General features: G+C 39.4%; 1 protein-coding gene across 1 annotated transcript in view; it reads left to right on the top strand.

Annotated features, from left to right (window-relative positions):
* TPK1 (thiamin pyrophosphokinase 1) overlaps window positions 1–20,126 on the top strand; it is a 205,523-nt gene that overhangs the window by 60,135 nt on the left and 125,262 nt on the right. Inside the window, exon 4 of the mRNA XM_010003042.1 lies at window positions 10,285–10,380. Within this exon, the coding sequence (XP_010001344.1) occupies window positions 10,285–10,380 (96 nt within the window). The remainder of the gene's footprint in view (window positions 1–10,284; window positions 10,381–20,126) is intronic.

Genomic DNA, 20,126 nt, shown 5'->3' with positions numbered 1-20,126 from the left:
AACCTCTGCTTCCTTTTTTTTTTTTTTTTTTTTTTTTTTTTTTTTTTTTTCCCCCCTGCAGTCCATTCCTGCAAACCAGTTACAGCTCTTGGCACAAATGGCTGTGGCTTGAGTTTTGGATTATGAATGTGCCCTGACTGTTGCATTGCCCTTTGTCAACAGAAGATGCACAAGGCCAAATTCTGCTCACAGTCATGTTGGGGAAGATCATGGGATCTAATCTTTCACATAGATGTCTATTCAGGCTGATTCACTTCAGCATACACTGCAGCATTAATAGAGATAAGACTAGGAGCCCTGCTTTCTGGTGCTGGACACATATCCCTTAAAATACAACCCATCTAGGGACTGATCACAGGATGGTTAGTGGAATGGGTTATGATTAGACCCTGTTACTATGTAGTGCCTTTTGTAATGTCTCTGTCATTTGTGTTGTGTTGGCTTGACTTTGCCAGGGACCATAGGGATCTATAAGGAGAGATAGAAGTGGCACTGCTAGGCTTCAGAAATAACTGTCTCTACGTTAAGAGAGCAAAGGAATATCCCACTCGGACAGACCTAGGGTATACCAATGCAAAGTCTCTGCTTGCACTTGCTGTTAGTTGACTACACATTCTTTATTTTGTTTGATGTGATGTTTGACATCTCTTCAAAGCTTGAACATTTCACATGTGAAATGCAAATATTTTTAGTACAGCAAGCTGGATATTCTGTTATTTAATTGAACAGTCCCCTGAGTAGTTGTTTATGTATCATGTGAAAAAGGGATGGGGAGGACGACGTGCAGCTGCAAGGTGTTCTCTTTTTCTAAACCTGCATCTTCTGTTGAAAAAGCAGGCAGTAGGTGGTAGTCGTTATTTATTGTCATTACTGTTAGCTTTGCAAATCACCTCTTGAAATACAAAACAATATAGTTTTCTTTTGAATTTGGAAACCTGTTTCCTTTGATCTACTTGAAGATGAGGCATTTGCTAAATCTGTTCAGTCTTTAAAATTCTTGGACCCATAAGGTTCAGTTCAGGACACAAGGCTATAGCTAAATAAATACCTGTGTGCCCTTTGACTTTGGCACTCTTTACAACACTAGTGCTTCAAACATGAACGTCTGTTGAAGTATAGGATAGGAACTGTCCTCCAATTATTTCCCAAAAGCAACATCTCTTTTACGTATTAATTTTCTGCCTGTAGTTATTGTTGAGTATTTATGGTTAACAGCAAAGTATTAACTTCACTCTGAGTTACTGTTCCTGGTATCCTATAAATATATAAGCAGGCTGTAGACCTGGTGTAGCAGTGCTGGGAGGTAATCAGTTTTCAGCAGTGTAAACCTGCTGCCATTCTCAGGTACCAGCATGTATGGGAAATGTTATATAGTCTGCTGATCCCAGATGATCTGCCTCAAGAAAGCAACGGAGACATCCATAAATTTAAATTAGCCATTCCCTTCACACAGAAGGAGAAATACAGCTGGGAAGAAGGTTGCAAAACTAAAGGAGGAGAAAGAGGGACCAGGCATATAATTTAAAATGCTGGACACAGAAGCTGGCCTGAATTGGGCTAAAGATATGTATAGACTAGCATTCTCCTTTTGATGTATATAAAATTATCCTGAAACGATGGGGAATTGTAGACAGTGAGTAAACACACCCTACAGAAAGGTGCCAGACTAATAACAAGGGGGGAGGAATTAGTGTTATCTAACCACATACCTAGCCAAGTTAGAAGTGAGTACTAAAATAAAAGGCAACCAGCTGCTCATAAATGAAAACTAACAAGCAGTGGGAAGTAATCACTGACTTACCAGAAGAATCAGTCTTGGGGCTAATCTTGCCATTTTCTTTAATACCCCAATACCAAAAAGAAAAATTAGCTACTGAATTGTATTGACATAAATTGTATTTTTGAGTTTTATCCATAATAGGCGATATTTCTCTTTTCAATTTGCTGTCATTAGGTGACCAGTCTTTTAATCCCTTTGTACTCATCTTGCACATGTAGACAGATCTGTATGAGAAAGTACCATTTTTTTGAGTATAGCTCATACTTGAGGCCAAGCCTCAAGTAATTCTGTCCAGTGATCAATACTGTGAGATGCAGCTCCACTCTCAAAATTCAAATTATTTTCAGATCAATTACATATTGCTCAAACTAAGTACATACTGGTAGATACTACCTAAGGAACAAGAATACTCTTACATAAAGCCTGCTGTCTGAATGCAAGAGAGAAGAAACATTAGCTGTACTGGTCATATGTATTTAAATAAGTGTAATTATTAAAAAAGCCTTGTAAGGAGTTTTATGCCATCCAAGTTAACATCTCTTTTGCTATCTTCTGTATGTTTTTACAGTCACAGTGCTCTTGGGTCCCAAGGTTGCTGGCAAAGGATCACACTAAGATAATGTTTAGGAAGGCTAAAAGTTGCCAGCCCAGATCCTTGAAAGCACCACAGTACAAGCCTAGCTGTTTTCTTCTTGCTTTTCTTAACTTGAGATGAATCTTGAGAATTGGCTATCAGTCTGGAAATTGAAGTCGATTCAAATACAGTGTCTGTTTAATAACTGTAGTACTTCAGAGTGTCTGGCATCCTATGTGATAAAAAGCAAAAGCTGTTAACCTGAAGCCCTTTTTAATTTAAAAACAGAAAAACCCTACCTGTTTGGTTAGTGAGCATAAAGTGTTGTGGGAATTGAGATGCAAATAGCCTCTCACTCCCTCCCACCTTATAAAATTTAGCTCAAATGGGTGAACTACAAGGAATCCTGCATGCCCTGTTTCTTCAGTTTTGTGGGGCACAGGGTTTCAGGATGGGCCAGCTTTATTTCAGGAGAATGTTTTACTTACTTGCATTGCCCTTGGTACAAGTGCCAAATATAATATTTGGTTTTGTATGTGTTAAGTGTAGGTACAGCATTTTAGAAGCTTCACAGTTCTTAGCCTTAGTTCAAAATGCATCCAAGTCAACAAAAAATAATCCCACTGACATAGCTGGGTAGTGACTTAGGCTGTCCACAGTCAGTGGCATGTGCTTCCCTTCTGTCAAAAGCTGGTGCTGTTCCAGCACTCTCATTTCCCACACAGAAGCTACCTCATATCTTCATACATAAATGCACACATACAGAGCAGCAATTCCTGTTTCCAAGTTACTATCCAAGAAAAGCCAAGGTACTGTAATCAGTCCCTATCATAATAGGTTAGGATCCAAGGGGCCTAATCGGCTTGGTAGACGAAAGCTTTTCACAGGACTAATTATAGAAGGAGCCTGACCATCAATTAAAGCTCATCTCTCTAAAGTTTTGTTTTTCAGACAAGGGAAGGCACATAAGGGAAATTTCAGAGAAGATCCAAAAATAGCAGGTGGCTGTCACTGCTTCTCTGTGCTCACTTTTAATCATCAGATTGGAGAAATAGCATGTCTGGATTGCACAGGGATGCACAAATGTAGGTCTAGTCTTTAAATGCCAGGAACGGGTATGGAGACTTGAGTTGTGTATGTGAGACTGCAGCTCCTGACAGACCTTTCTACCTCAGTTTTCTCACGCAACACTCTTACCTTTCTGTTTGGTTATTTAAAAGTTTTAAAAGCCATTAGTGATCTTCTGATAAAGATGTTGCAGTGACATCTATTTCATTGCACTTTCTGACCTGTGAGTGAGTATTTAAGATGTCTGCTTTCATTCACCAAACTTAATAACTCAGAAGAATTTGTGCTGGTACACATAAATACTGAGAATTCATCCAGCAAATGGAATGTTAGCTGTGCTCTTTGTATTTTATCTGGGGTTTTTCTGTTGTTAGTTTTTTTGGGTTTTGATGTTGGTTTTTTTTTCCTAAATTTGTGAGGGTTTTTTTTTCTTCACTTGGGATTGGTTTCTTAGATTTTGAAACCTTTGTTTTTCTGCTTTTCAGTTTGTTTGAGGTAGCTTTCTTTGGTATTGTTCAAATACCAACCAAACAGACTCACATTTTGTTCATTTTAGTTAGTTGCCATGATTTAATAAACAATAGGCTTTTCTTTTGAAAGAGGGCAATCTAATTAATGCAGAAAAACGGTGTCATTGCTACTATCTCAACCTCAAATACTTGGCATAAAAAACCTATCCTCCACCAGAAGCCACATGCTGCCTCATTAAAAACAAAAACAGGAAACATTATATTTACTTTGAAAAGGACCATGTCAAAATAGAAACAGTGGAAAGGAAGAGAGGCTGCAGCTGTTGCCATCAGAGTTTCAACTACAGAGCTCTTTTGGGTTTTTTTAGTGCTTAAATTTGACAAGTTCATGTAGCTTTGGTTTGGGGAGGCTTGCATATATTTATCTATACCTATTGGGTTTGTTTCATGCCAGCAGATAGTACTTGTTTAATCAATCGAATTGTGTTCTGTAAGGTTAGATGTGATGGTCAAACCCAAACATTCTTCGTTTGTTTTTCAGTAATGGGACTTTCTGTTTGTTTCAGAGTGTGGATTTCAGTTATCTGGCTTCCAGTGCATATGCTTCCACCATGATTAATAAAATCTTCTAGTTGATCTGAATGGCAGCACCACTTAATGTGCAATTGGATGAGTCAAACCATCGTTCGCCACAGAACTGTACAGCAATCTGTACAATATTAGCTTTGCACTGATGCCAAGCAGTCAGCCAAATTTGAGTCTGAAAACGGAAAGAAAATGCATTTCTCTTAATTACCTATTTTTGGCTGTTTAAATATCCAAAATAATTTTCACCAATTACACATATTTGTTTTCTTCTCTACTACAAAAATCAAAAGGCATACAATTAAGCTGATCAAAAAAGAAGCCATTCAACACTTGTTGTTCAACAGCATTTGAAACTCCCAAAAGAAATCAGTGAATTTAACTGCTTTGCCTTTCATACTTGCATCCTACTCCCAAAATGCAAAAGGATTCAGATAACTCATTTCTTGCTGGTTTGTAATTCATAGAGAGAAACCAGCTCTGTGGTTTTGGTGCCATCTCACTACGTCAGTCTTCAGTAACTTAAAGCCTGTAGGAAATCTATGCCACTTCTATGCCCATCAGTAGGTCAAGCTAGATGTTCTGGTCTCTTTCTGCAGTCCTTTCTTCTTAAATGTTTTTGGATACCTCGTGACATCCTAGCATCATCATCCCATGCTAAATATGCTTTCTAGAGCTTTCTTGTTTTGGATCAGCTAGGGTTTTTTTGTGTGTGTGTGGGTTTGTTATTTTTTCTTTCTGGTACTGATTAAATGTTCTCATGTCACACCTCGACTCTCCGATTATAGACAAGGTGGTAAAACATAAGTCAGTCATCTTTTAAACTTGCCTGATGCCGCATCCACATATTTCTCTTCTTTGCTAGGCCTGGTCCAAGACCTGGAGTCAGACCCTGTGGTCTCTTTCTGTTCATCGATGCCTGATCTAGAGCAGAACTTTGCTTGAATACATGTATGCTATTTCCTACAGTTGTTTTTAACTATCAACTACATTGAGTCCAATTCGGAGTGTAAATTCTTGTCTGCATATTTGGATATGAAAATGTTTGGGAGTTCAAAACATTCAGGTGACTGCAGCTAGTTTATGAATAATGTGGAAGTTTGGGGTTATTCTCCGAGTAGGCAAAAGTGGAAGAGGATACCAGAGGGGTGAAATTACTGAAATTCCCTGGGGTCAGAAATTTACATTTAAAAAATGAGAGTAATAAGAACCCTCTACCTCTTTGCTGCTAATTGACTTCTTCAGGCTCTGAGGTAGAAATACTTTGTGTGGATACAGCACAAATAAGGGAAATAAATGTTAGGGAAGTCTAGAGCACATAATACATGATAGATGAGAAAAGGCTGAGTAAAACTGGTTTGTTCAGCCTCCAGAAGAAAAAGTGAACAGGAGATCATATTGCTGTCTTCAGCTTTGTAATGGGAGGGCAGAGAGGACACAGAGCCAGACTCTTTAAAGTAAGCTGGATTAGGAAGAGAATTTGCAGTACAGGAGATCCTGGTTTGACATTGAGAAAGAAAATGTCACCACAAGAGTGGTCAAGCACTGGAAGAGGTTGCCCAAAGAAGTTGTCAAGTCTTCATCCTGGAAGGTGCTCAACCTAGATGGGAAAGAACCTTGAGCAACCTTAGCAAATATAACCTGCTCTGAGCAAAAGGTTGGACTGTATGAATTTGTAAAGTCCTTTCCATCTGAAATAGTCATGTAAATGTTTAGCTCTTACTCAGTCTGTGAGGTATTTGGGTTGTCTGAGTGCATTACTGTTTAGGCAGCTGGGGTATAAGGGAAAAGGAGTGTGTTTAGAAATAATGTTTAATTTATGTAGGTTCCTTAAACTTTGTGCTGTGGTTTTGAGAGGCTCTATAAGCTCTCTCCCGTCTTGTCTTTCAACTTGAGGATATATGAGCTTCCTGCCATTCCTGCCGCCTGCCATTAACACTATACATAAGTGCTTCTGTGTTGAGATTGATACCTCAAAACTGAGCTCAGTGCAACAGGAATTGTTAAAAGACTGAACTGGATGTCACTGGTGCACACAGTGAGCAGAGCCAGACACAGACTCCAATAGACCTGAGTGGCTTGCGGTAGGAGGGTCTTGGAGATAAGAATACAAATTAAGACATTTTATGTGTTCTGTCCTAATTATATTGTCATGCTGAGAAAGATCGTCTTGGAGATAAGAATACAAATTAAGACATTAGAACACATTTTAGAACACATTTTATGTGTTCTATCCTAATTATATTGTCATGCTGAGAAAGATTAGAGAAAGAACAAATATGACTTTCTTTTAATAAGAGATTAGTAAGGACACGGGGGAATGGACACCTACGTACCGCTTTCTTCAAACACACAGCATGCTTTGTGGTGCATAATATTTCTAAAAATGAGAGAAATGCTGAGATGTTCAGATTGACATTTTAGTGTCCGTCTGAAATAGAGGGTTCAATAATCCTATTATGTGTGTCTGGCACACTCCTCCTTCCTTAGCAATGTGCCTCCCATAATTGCTATAATAAGAACAGCCAAATCCAAGCTCTGTGTGCCTCATCCTTCCATTCAGCAACGTTGTATCGTCACCAGATGCAATCTATCGTTTTCTTTCCTCCTGTGTGGTATTGATTTTTCTAACCTTTCCTAATGTTAAATTTGTTTGGCTTTTTAACTTTCTTACCAAAGGTTAATGTTATTAAGTTGAGCAGGTATCTATAAAACTACAAATGTTATTGCTTATGTTGCAATTGTTACCCTGTCCTTTCATTAAACCCTGACTGCACCAGAAGGCTCTGATGTGAAGATTTTTGTCATTCAGGAATAATAAGGTGAAGGTTGACAAGAATTGCATTTGAATTGTTGTCCCATTGTGTAGTGTAAAATATTGAACTTGATATGTCAGGAGCAACAGATTTTTCTAAAACTCTCTTACCATCAGTGAACATGAACTGCACTGACATTAATTCCAGCAGGGCTGTGAAAGGGGTGCAGGAAGATGCAGGTCCTGCTGGCTGTCCTCTTCCCCATTTTGATTTGGCCACACCAGTTTCTTTGCCATGGTGGCAAAAAGAGGAGATGTAATATCTCTGCCAGTTCCAGAACTGGTCAGCTACTTGATGTGGAAAGGGAATGAGAAATCAGTTTAATTTGAAGGAAGTGGTGGCTTTAATGGTGGCATGCTGTCAACATTTTCCAGGACTATCTATAGCAGTAGTTGAATAAAGTGTCAAAGGTGCAGACACTGGGTAAACAGTTTCAGGACACTACTGTTAAGCCAGATTCAATTTTAGTTACTGCAGCCAGAGTACCCTCTTAGGATCAATATAATGAGTGCAGTAACCTGCCTTTAATGAATTGTGCACTTGACATCTCATTCACACATTTAGATTGCATTTCTGTGACTTGTCTTTGAAGCCCTTTATTTTGAATATGTGCAAAAGATAGTAGCAGGGCTGAATGGAGGGATGTCTTATCTGTGGTGCATCATGGCTTTCTTGTGGAGCTGCAGTAACTGATCTGCAGTGTTCTCTGGCCACCATGCTGACATTATCTTGCCTTGGTAGTACCTTGTAGCTATTCTGAAATACTTTTATCAAAGAACATCCTGAGAAGCCAAGTGAAATGTTTTAATACTAGAAAGTATAAAATAATAAATACTAAAAGAATTTCTGCTGTGGTACATCACTTAAAAAAAATACCCAAGCAACAGACAATTTGGTCATCCCTAGGTGGAAAGCAGAATTGCAACCTACCTACAGCCACCAAAGCTTGACTGTCAATGGAGGGGATCAGGCTTGTTAGTGACTGCAGGAAGGAGTGTTTCAAAGTGCTGGGGAAGAGTGGGGGTTAAATCTTTTATTTATAAATCAGTACTTTAAGCTACTTACTTATACCAGCACTGTGAAGCCAAGGAACAGCCCTAGCAAAAGATAAAAGACTTTCCTTCTCTAATGCTAATTTAAGAGCTGGTAACTCAGGTTCCATATCTTCTCCCATGCTCAGCAGTAGCTGTCCCTGCCATTGATTTAGTCTTCATCTGTCGCGTTCTCATGCTGTTCAAAGGCTGATTGTGGAAGACTGGAAAGGTTCTCTCTGTTCACAGTTTCTCACAGCTTGGGCTCTCTTGCCACTATCAATGCTAATAATGAGACTGTTTGAGAGCACCCCATTCTTAGTGAATGTGACACCTTTTCATTTAGAGTGGCTTTGATTAACAAACTGCTTTCAGTAGTTTTCAGATCCAACTGAGAGCTTTCTGGGTGGGCTTGAACACCCCCGTACCTTTCTTGGCCACCTTTTGTGTCTCTGGCTGGCATTGCACAACTCATGTTCATTACCAGAATCCAGATGGCTTGTGTCCCTTCTCCCCTTGCCAACTTTATGTGAGTGGAGACATGTCAGATCTTCAAAGTGTTTGAAGCTCAGCACTGAGTGCAAGCTCCAGCTTCATTTTCCCAAGCCTCTTTGTGGAGGCAGCAGCATCACTTCTGCAACGGAGGTCTTTGATTACATGTGCTGTTGCAGCTATGTAATGTTTCACCTCAGCAGGCCTGTTGAAGAAATATTTAGAGGAATATCAGGTATCAGAAAGGCTACCACTTTTGACCAGGTTTCTTTTCAGAAGTTTTTGAGGAGGGAGGAGAAGAGGTATAATAAAAATTATCTCTTCTTCCCTCATCGTTTCATCCAAATCCTCTACTGTGTAATATTTTGTTTGGTTTTAATTACACAAAAGCTGGGTAGGGAAGCATTTCAGTGTTAGTATATCTCTTCTTATTGGAGGCTTGCTATTTTGTTGCATATAATCCTCTAAATTCTATCCATGCACTGATCAGGGAAATTTGGTCTTCTGTACCTTTATTGTGTAAGGTAGAGGCAACTTTAACAATTTGCATTTTTTTTTCTGATGTAACAAAAGAACATACTTTTTACACACAGGCACACATACAAAGATTGTGTAGTCTGAGTGCTTTTCTGTTACCAGTTATTACCGTGTATAATAGAAACATAAAGTCTGTCAGATAAAGACAAAGCTGAGAGGCTTTTAAGGGGACCTTGGAGTGGTAGGAGAGGGAATTTCTAAATCCAGCATGCATGGTTCTTATTTCAACTTGCAGTCCTGTATTAGATATTTTGTATCCTTGAAACCTCTTTGACTAGTGACTTGATGTGGTAGATATACCACTTTTCCTTACTTATCTTTTTATCAGAGGTTTAAGACTTGCTTTAGCTCTCATTTAAGAAACTGGGATTCCTGCTCTTCTCCACTTGCTCTCATCCGTATTACCCCACTGCCAGGAAATTGTTGTTGGACCACAGCAAATTAACTAGCACTGGATCCAGGAAGCTTGACCGCTTTGTATATATATACATTATATACACATATACATTATATACCTACGTATTTTTTTATATATATATACACACACACGCACATTTTAATATATGTAGCAGAAATGTAGTAACTGTAGCACCAAAGAGAACAATCATTTTCCTAGAATCCAATCCTGAAAGTTTCTGCTCACCACGCCAGAGCTTCTCCATTCAGCAGAACATTGTGGAATATGCTTAACCAAATTCACAGATGTACTCAATGGGCTTTGAATATCTACTCCTGCACTGCTGTTTTGTTCAGCTGAGAACTGGTCTTTGAGCTCTATAGGCGTTACAGTCTTTTACATAATTCTGCATCTCCATGCAGAGACTTTAGGAGTTGTTGACTGCAGTTACTTTCAATAAAGACAGTATTAGTTCTCAAAATTGAGAGATTACTGACATATATTTTTCTCTTCATTGTGCTGCTTCTTCACTAGGGATGTGAGTTAATTGAGACAATGGATCAGGACTTCACAGATTTCACCAAGTGCCTTCAAATACTCCAGAAAAAGATTGAGAAGAAGGGTCTCCAGGTAAATGTGACAAATCTTTTGTCTCTGCTTCTTATTAATTACTTTTCCTCTCCATGTATTCAGGTTTATGTTTCATGTTTGCACTGAAACGAAACAGTATTTTCTGTAGCCTTGCCATCCTGTGGTTTTGTTATAATTTACTGCACACCTTATAAGCATTGATGCTTTGGCTCAAAGGAGTTACGTGCATGTCAACAAACAAGTGTTGGCTTTCTTAAAAGGCAGCTTGTATTGATTTCTCTTAATGAACTACCCAAAGTGCAGGAGAGCTGTTGTGGCTGGTGTTCAAAGCAAGAGTCCCACTTCAGCATGCAAATATGTTTTCAAGTCTTGGCACACTGAGCCTTGATGTTCATCTCCTGCCTCTCCCAAAGGTGAGATGGGAGGGGGAATTGTATCCTGCCAATATTAGATATGGTAAGCAATATCTTCTTCTGGGAAAAGTTCCCTTGGAATCAAAGGAAACCTTTGCAGAGCAGGCAGTGCACTAAACATAAAAGGAGCCATATGGAATGGTCAGCTGCTCATTTCATTGGAAAAGCAAAGGAGGCAATGTTCCCCCTTCACTTCCATAGTGGTTTTGAGGGTCTGCTTGATTTGTGTCTCTGAGATGTGAAGCTGAAATTTCTTGGGAATTTCCAACAGGGTATATCAATGGCAGATGTGCTTTTGGGATTACTGGCCTATACTCCCCATGTAGCACTTGTTCATAAGGGATGAGCTTTCTCTTCCACTGCACCTACAGGTGGATAAAGTTGAATGGAAACAACTGCTGTATCCCCTTACCCACAGTAAGGGCAAAAGTAATATAAGAAAATTAAACAACAGCAGAAGATGGAAGGAAATGTGTAAACCTCCTCTTTTCCCTTTTGCATTGTAGCAGGACAGGAAAGTTGCCTGGCTTCCTGAGGTCACTGTACGTCCAACAAAGCAGCAAGAGATAGAAATGCCAATGCCACTCTCTCTTTCTTCTCTCCTTAGTCCAGGCTAATAGCTAATTAACTAGGTTTTGCTTAAGCTATTTTGAATTGTCTTGATCTTCTAAAGGAAATAGATGTCCATGGGACATTTCAGAGTGCTGTCACACAATGCTCATCTGCAGTTACTTCTCCTCTTGCTGCCTTCTTAATACATACTGTTGCTTATCAGGTTCTTTTCCCAGCAATATAAACAGAGGTGAGAGGGTTTCTCCCTACACTTCTCTTACCTCTCTGACTGTGAGCCAGGAAACTCTTTATATGATAGTTTATTTTTTCTTCTGCTTGTAATTTATTATGGCAAGAGCACAGAGGGGTGTCTTACCAGCTAGGACATGAATGATAATGAGTGCCATCAGAACAGATGAGCCACCTGTGCCTAGTATTTGTTTCAACTTTGGCCAGTAAAGTGCTTCTCCCTTAACAGAATTACCCTTAGAGTGAAGGAGAGCTTGAGTGTTCTCTGGATTCGGTTCATTATCAGTCTCAGCTGTTGCCATAAAGGTAATTTTTTTTAAGCTACCACAAGAGATTTTATTACAAATAATCAATGTGCTGTTAAATTAAGAGTGATGGCAGCATGACAGCTATGGATATGTTTCAACAAGAAATAGCCTATTTGTAAAACTTTTAATTCTTTGATCACTCTCCTGTGGAAAGCCCTGTTAAGTTGGCTAAAGGATACTGCATTGTAATCCTTGATACTTTGAAAGTACAAGCCAGAGTGTAATTGCACTAATTGTGTGGAGTTCATGCCAATGTACTAAACCTAAGGTTTCAGATCAGTTATAGTACTTTAATGCTGTTCCATGTAAGTTGTGCTTTAAATACGTGTTTTTCAGAGGTGCAAAAAGTAACACAGGTATGTTTTCTAAAACTAAGTACCTTGTTCATTAAATCCTAGCTGCTTCTTGCTTGCAGGATCCCATAAAATGTAATTAGATGCTATCAGCTTATTAATGCACGCTAGCTAGGGCATACATTTCTGGTTTTGGTCTTCTGCATTTTCTGACATAAAGAGTTTCAAGAAGTTATTGGGTGAACTTAGACAAATAGTATGTGAAACTTAGGGAGATAGAACCCCAAACTGTATCACAACTGTATAAATTGTTAATGTTCCCATTTGCCCTTTGTTCAGAAGCATTAGGTATAATTTGTTAGTAGGAGGCTTGGTGGTTCCTCTGGATGTCCTGGTAATGCAGTGCTTAGCTTGACACCTGGTCCCTCAATAACATAGAGATTCTGAGCAGTTGCAGCATATACTGGCCTTTGTTTATATAGCCTCTTTAAATACCTAAATTTGCACTTAATTTAGGCATCTTTACAGGTAACATTCTGGCATTAAAAGTGTCAAGTAGTAAGAAAACAGAGTGTTCAAGCCATAGATCTAAAAACTTGGAGGAGAATGAAAATTTCTTCAGAGAGGAAGGCTGCTATTGAATTCTGTGGTCACCTGAGAAGTACATACAGCTGAGAAGAAGAGCCAAGTTCTGAAAACTAGAATTGGATTGAAAAGGGGATTTTCATCTGTACTCACCCTTTTGGGCTGAAGTACAAACTTGGATGTCACAATGTGGGGTTTTTCCCTTCTGGAAAAAAATATCATAAAAGCTTTCCTTGTAACTAAGGATATTGACTAGGTGGAATATATCTTCCTGGTTCCAGGAAAAATATGTATGTCTCTAGCTTTGATTTTTACCCGCTCTGTCTGGCTTATCCAGAGCTCCTGTCAAAGAGGAATATGACAAAAGAGACACTATAAATCTTGTTTCCCCATGATTTATAGTTGAAGTAGCTAAACAAGGAAAGTACCTCTTCAGTACCTTGAAAAAAAAGAAAATGATACCACAGTCATGCTGTGTTTGCTGCTCCTTCTGGGTAGTGATATGCTAAGGTCGGAAATTAATTACATTCAATGTATACAATAAATACACAATCCTGTGGCATAGTTCATCTTGATCAACTGTGAGGAGTTGAGGTGTTTGAAACAGATGTTCCTTTGTTGGTTAAAAAATAAGTTGTCATTTATCTGCTATACTGAACAGATAAGATTTCTATTCTGGTCTATCTGCCACCTGTACAGAAGTTCTGTGTCAAGAAGTTTTTGGAGCTCACATGAACATATGAAGGCAATATTTTGTTCCAAAGGATTTAAGATTGTGTCATTTACTTTCCATGTCTCTGCACCTTAATCCTCCTCCTTCTCTTCCTTCCTGCTCACCCAGATAGCTTTTGAACAAATAACTTCTGAACAGAGGAATAGAGTACTGAAAGGTGATAATGTCAAACACCTTTCTTAGAGGTCAGCTGAGTAGGAGTGAAGGTGATATGGACATTCAGTGCCCACACTGGGAAGAAGACTGCAAAATTAGTTTAAATTTTACTGGTTATCGGGTAATTCAGTTTGAGAAGAGGCCTTAGAAATGCTTTTACCACAAGGGAAGATTCATTTGGAGTTGACAGTAAACTGAGACACAAGTCTGGGAGAAAAAACACCATGTTAGTTCTTGAACTCTTTGTTTGAAAAAAACTGTAGTAATTTTGTCTTCTAGAATAGTTAGCCCAATTCATAACTGCTTTTTTATTATGTCTCAAATAAAAGCTCTTAGAATAGTTTCTGAATCCTCAGAGTCATTACTTTCTGGTATACATTGCGTATTTTGGTTTCACAGCCAAGTCAGAAGGAAGCACTGTGGTCATTTTGTGATAGCTAAGTCACCTAATTCTACATATTTATAATTACAAACTGCAGTGAATGTTAGAATAATCAGTACCCTTTATATTTGCAAGCCAGAATCAGTCTTAATTTTCCCTCTCCACAGCCCTAATTGATTTGTGAATTGCATTGTATTGGATGAGCGAAGCAGTGAAGTACCACCAACAGAATCAGACTCCTGAAGTTTCTTTCCAACCTAAAGGCTGTTAGATATTTCTCTTTCTCTTTCTGCATGACTGTGAGTACACATGCACACACATGCACATGCATGTATGTATATGAACACACACATTTTCTGGCAATATACCTTCCTGGGGTTATGTGATGCTTTTTTTAATGTCTTAGTAACTCTGTGTTTCTGCCATGTGTTTCTTTTACATTGTTTATGGCTATTGAACACTTAGGTATGCACATTTTGCTTTACTTCTTTCATCACTGTTTTATCCATTCTGTGATTATGCAAGTACTTTCTTAATTACAACACCTTCAGGTAGACTTATTTCTGTCTGGTACTACTTTCTGTTCTTAATATTCTCTCATGTAACACAAGCTATTTCCAGAAACCAACTAAACTGGCAGAATGATAGGCATGCTTACAGTATCTCTTACTTAGAGATTAATGGATTCTGCATTAAAAGAGCACATGATTATCTTTGATTCACAGATAGGAAAGCAGAAATACAGAAGCAACTTGGCCCCAGTCCCCCAGCATGCTAGTGATCCAGTTGGGAGTGATCCTCCAAATCCCTATGTCCCTGGTCTGACTCATAGGCAGCTGATAGCCCCTCACACCAGTGAGAACTGGAAGTGTGTATCAGTTATGCAAGAAGAATCTGCACAATGTAAAGATAGAGCTAAGCTATTATCTTTATCTGAGAGTCATGAACTCTGCTTTCTTTAACTCTTTCATTTAAATAGCATTTAGTCTTAAAACTAAACTCTGGGACTTTTCATTTAACTTTATTATCTTTTCTGCTAAAAAAAGTTAAAGCAGCTCATTTGGTTATATGGGCTGAAGATACAAAAAATGAATTTTATTGAAACCTGTATGCCTTTTAGTGGTTTAATGTTAAGGTCTTTAAATTGGTAAAAACATCAGTGTCAATGTGAGAAAGTGAAAAAATCCAAGCCAGCTTTTCCTAAAAACCCTTTGCAATAAAGGGATACTGTACTAACATTTCCATTATAAAATTACACTTTAAAGCTCAATCTGTCAGGAATCAAGGATGTTAGTTCATTTAAGTGAACACAAGCATTCTTCCCTTTGCCCCTTTAAAAGAAGTGTCAAATCAGTTCACTTCCTTTCCTATTGAAGAAGTCTAAATTAAACATAATGTTACTGAAGTCTCATGTTTATAAAGTGAATACAATGAAGTGATGTTTATGTACCACCTTCAGCTAGGCAATGTTCAAACAGCTTATTTAGCACTCTGTGGTTTGTCTTTACATGAAGAAAAAGACCCCAAAGGAAAAGGTAAAATACTTTTCACACCAGAAATTTCTCTGCAGTATCAGTACTGTGAGCTCAGATTTTCATAAATATCTTGTGGGGTTTTTTTCTGCTTGATACATTAATACTGTGGTGTTACAAAATCCTGATGTAAGTTTATATTTATAATTAAGCATAATAAGAAAAATACACTGGTACAGCAAACTTATAATTTATTTCTTCCTACTAAATTGAGATGCTTGTCAAGAATAAATTACAGATTTTTGGCTACTGGTGAGACAGTTTTATAAAAACCTGTAGCAGTTCTTGACATCCATGCGTGTAGAAACACTGGCTTTAGAGGGAAGTTTCATAACTTCATAAACTGCAGTGATCTGGTCCTTCTAGCAGTACCTAAGTAGTGCATACAAGAATGCTTCCTTACTGCTTTCAAGGCTTTTTTTCCCCTGTGACATTTTCCTTCTTTTGTCAAATCTTTTAAGCTGTAGTATATCTTTCCCTTTTTTCCTTTTCCTTACCTAGAAAGGAGTATGGAGGGCAGAAGGGAGAGGAAGGTATTAGGCTGTTGCAAAGTAAGTGTGTGAGAAATGGTTTAGCCTGTAGCCCTGAGGCCTCACTGTCTTCTGCAATACTTTTACCTTCCCTGACCTTTAACTCTGGGCCTCTTGGCTGACACCAGCAGTGTTCAAGAAGGGGTAAAGGGACTTAGAAGAGTTTAACTCTTCACAAATATGGTGAAAATGAGGCAGCTTGGTAGTACTTGAAAAGCACCTACAGTATTGACGCTGTAGAAAAGGCATTAGCACAAGCCTAACTGGGGTAGGTATTGAAGGATATTGATAGCAGAGCTGCACTGGCAACCTGGCTTTGCTAGTTCTAATGTTCATGCTGTTCTTTTTTTAATCACCTACCTTTTAATTTGTCTTTGTCCCTCCTAAGGAGACTTGGGATGATTTCTTCAACTTGCCTAAAGAACCCATCAAGTTTTGCTTTTAAACAACTGAACAACTAAGCACTGAACAATTAAAGCTTCATATTTTGTGCAAATTAAATGTGAGCATAAAATGTTTACAGCTTCACAAGTGCCTCCAGTGTAAAAAATCATGCTTCATTTCTTTTTAAGTGTATAGCTAAATTTATATGGTCTAGAGGACAGTGCAGAAAAATAAAATAGATTCTGTAATGGCTGTAATCTGACATTACTCAGGCTATGTTTAGCTTACCTGCTATAAATACTGAACCTGCTCTGAAAAGGAAAATTGACATCCAAAATCCTAACCTGTTTCCTTCAGTATAAGCGTATCTCCAGCCTCTTAGAAACAAATTTATAAATTCAAGACTTTTTTCTGCAAATCTGCACTCGCGTGGAAAAAAAATAATTCTATGCTGCCCAAGTATTTAGTGAAATCACTCAAAAGAGAAACTATTTGCAGAATAGGGCCTGAGAGACATGGGAGAAATTTTCTGTCTTCAGTTTCAGGTCTTACATCTGTCCCTTGAGTATAATAGGACAGGCTATTATCCCCTTGTTCATCATGAAGATTAATGTTGAGACCAGCTGAAAATATTACTGTTCTGTTGGGATCTATCAGGAGATCTTCAGACCTGTATGAACCCAAGTTTAAAGTTTTTAAACAGCAGAGCTGTCTCGTCGTAGTTAGGCACAAAAACCTCTTTCACCATTATATCCTCTGCAGTGCTGCAGCAGGAGTGAGGATGCCCTACAGCTCTTGTGTTATTTATGATGTCTTTTGTACAGACTTCATTGCTAAACGTTAAGATATGCAGGGAAAGCACCTGAGCCATTAACTCTTACTCATAAGAAGTAAAAAAAAAAAAGAAAAAAGCATCAGTTTTTAATGGAAATGGAGATTTGTGAATTTCCTTTCCTGTATTTTGTAGAGAATGTTTTCCCTTAAAATCTGTGATTCTGTACTTAAAAACTGATACCTAGCTTCAACATGACAGATGGAAATAAAAATAGGCAGAAACTTCTTTTTAAAGGAAAGACACATCTGGTTTGGGAAGCCACAGGAGAGGATCTCAGCTCTCAGAGTGCTGAACCTGGCTCTCTCTGCTCATCCGGGTGTACGTGGCTGTGGGCTGCTGGCAAAGTATTTCACCTAACAGCCATTTTCCATAGGAAACCAACCCCACAGCTTTGTATTACCACAGGTTTTTTTAGCATCCCTTGTTAGCTTTCCAGGGGTCCCAGACTAGCATCTGGGCAAGAGCTGAAACAGACCCACGTGAAGGCACGGTGGGAAAGGAATTTGATGGTGGTGAGAGAAAAGGTGGCGGCGGTGGCACATCTTGTGTTGGTCTCAGCCTGCTAGACAAGCAGAACTAATAATAATGAGATAAGCAGTGAGAGTTATCAGGCTGAAGTAGGAACTTGCATCAGGTTTATGTGCCCAGGTGCTTTTGGGGGGCTGCAGGGGAAAGGAGAAGCCAGGCCAGGTGAGGCCAGGGCCTAACCTGCGAGCCCTGAGAGGAGAGCGGGAGGAGGGGCTCCAGTAACATTTCCCCTGCAAAATTTCCCCTGGAGAGACCCTGTGGAGCAGATGACATCTCCTAAGGGAGCTGCAGCCTGTGGACAGCCTGCATTGGAGCAGGTACCCACACAGCAGCCCATGGAGGACCATGGTGGAGCAGCTGGTGGAGCACCCCACGCCGAAGCAGGTGGATGTAGCCTGAAGGAAGCTGCAGCCCGTGGAGAGAGGAGTCCACGCAGGAGCAGGTTCCTGGCAGTAGCTACAGCTTGTGGGGAGTCCACACTGGTCTAGTTTGTTCCTGAGGGAGTGTACCCCATGGAGAGGACCCCATGCCATAGCAGGGGAACAACATGAGAAAGAAGGAGAGGTGGAGAGGAGCTGATAGGAACTGAGCACAGCACCCATTCCCCTGCACCACTCGGGAGGGTGGAGGTAGAGGAGTGAGAAATGAAGGAGGCCTGGGAAAAGGAGGAGTGGTGGAAAGGTGATTTTAGTCTTCTTTTTTTTTCCTCTCTAACTTTATTTTTTATTGACAATAAATTAAAATTAATTTTCTTCAAGTCGAGTCTATTTTACCCATGATGGTAATTTGTAATTAATCATCTCCCTGTCCTTGTCTTAACCCATGAACTTTTTCATCTTATTTTCTCTCCGTTCTGTGGAGGAGGGAGAGTGAGAAAATGGCTGGGGTAGGTGCCTGGTCACCATCCAAGGTCAACCCACCACAGGCCTGTGAAGTTGTCAGTGCTCAGGGAGGTGTGCAAAAGTGCACACACTCTCATTGATCTGTGTCCTGGGGTAGATACCCTGTTTGTGAGCTAACAGGCAGAACTTAAGATGTCTCTGATCCATCAGGTCCTTAGTGGCCAGGAACCTTCCTGCACAAGACTGTTCCCTGCCAGCAAACCACAGCAGGAGCCACGGTCCAGGCCAGGGTCCGTGATCTGGACAGAGATCTGTATCCCTTTGGGGAAACAACAGAGCTTTTTGGAGTCTTTGCAGTGAAGAGCTTCATCCCTTTGCAGTGCCTTTCCCATCTGCTGACCCTGCAGGACTGGGTTAACCTCCAGCACAGGCTGCCAACTGGCTCTAGTTTAGAGGTACAGAATGACAGGCATCAGCATGGGAGGGTGTGGATCCTGCTGGCAATGAGGTGGTGGCTTGTGGCCGTGTCATCCTTCCAATCCAGTAACAACATGGAAATGTCTTGGAGGGATGGAAAGGAAGGCTATTTTGGATTATCTTAATTTTGTTGCTGATGATTGGTTATGTTTTTATATACAGATCAAGTGTGCTCAGGTGTAGCAATGTTTATGGATAGTCATCTGAAAGATAATAGGCAACAATATTAAAAAAAACGTGCTTTTGGCTTTATACATACCAACCTGAACACTTTATAAAAGCTACATTTGGATTGCACTCTGGATTTCTTCTAAGTGAAGACTGACAGCCAGTGTTAAGTGAAATGTGAAATACAAAGCTCACAAAGAACAGATTTTCTTGAAGAAGATAGGATCACTTTTTTTTCCCTCCCTTCAGCTGTTTATCAATGGGAGTTTTTACTTGGTTTGTTTTTCTTTTTTTTTTTTTTGATTCCTGGAGGCGGGCTACAAAGACATTAAAAACACAGCATGTGCCAAACAGTTTTTGGCAGTAAATGCAAGTGGATATGAGATTGTTAGAGATTTTCCAGACTATTTTAGTATAATCTTTTGAGGGCCTCTTGCATTGCTAGACAGGGCTTACTTTCTTAGGGAAATGATAGTTTACAGTGATGAGTCTTACATTTCGGTGGGGGTGATACAGAAGTATGTGCTGTGGATTACAGTGGTTCAGCTGTGGGAGCAGAAAGGTTAGCTTAATGTGTGTGAATGTCTTCTCTTATTGTTTTGAAAGAGGAGAAGATTACATATTTCGCAAATATGCATGATGGATAGTCCTGAACTCCTTGCTTGTGCACAGAATAAATGGATCAGGGACAAAACCAGCATATATTTTCTCCAAAGCTTTGGCGAACAGATTGCTCTTAAGAGTTTTAGTGCCCTTTTACCTACTCGCAACAGCATGGTAACAGTCTGGAGTAGGGATAAATCCTTCACCCAGGAAAT

Source organism: Chaetura pelagica, unplaced genomic scaffold (assembly GCF_000747805.2).
Source record: "Chaetura pelagica isolate M959 unplaced genomic scaffold, ChaPel_1.0 scaffold117, whole genome shotgun sequence".
NCBI lineage: Eukaryota > Metazoa > Chordata > Aves > Apodiformes > Apodidae > Chaetura > Chaetura pelagica.
Note: the sequence above shows the minus strand (reverse complement) of the source record. Positions and strands in the feature narration are given on the sequence as shown.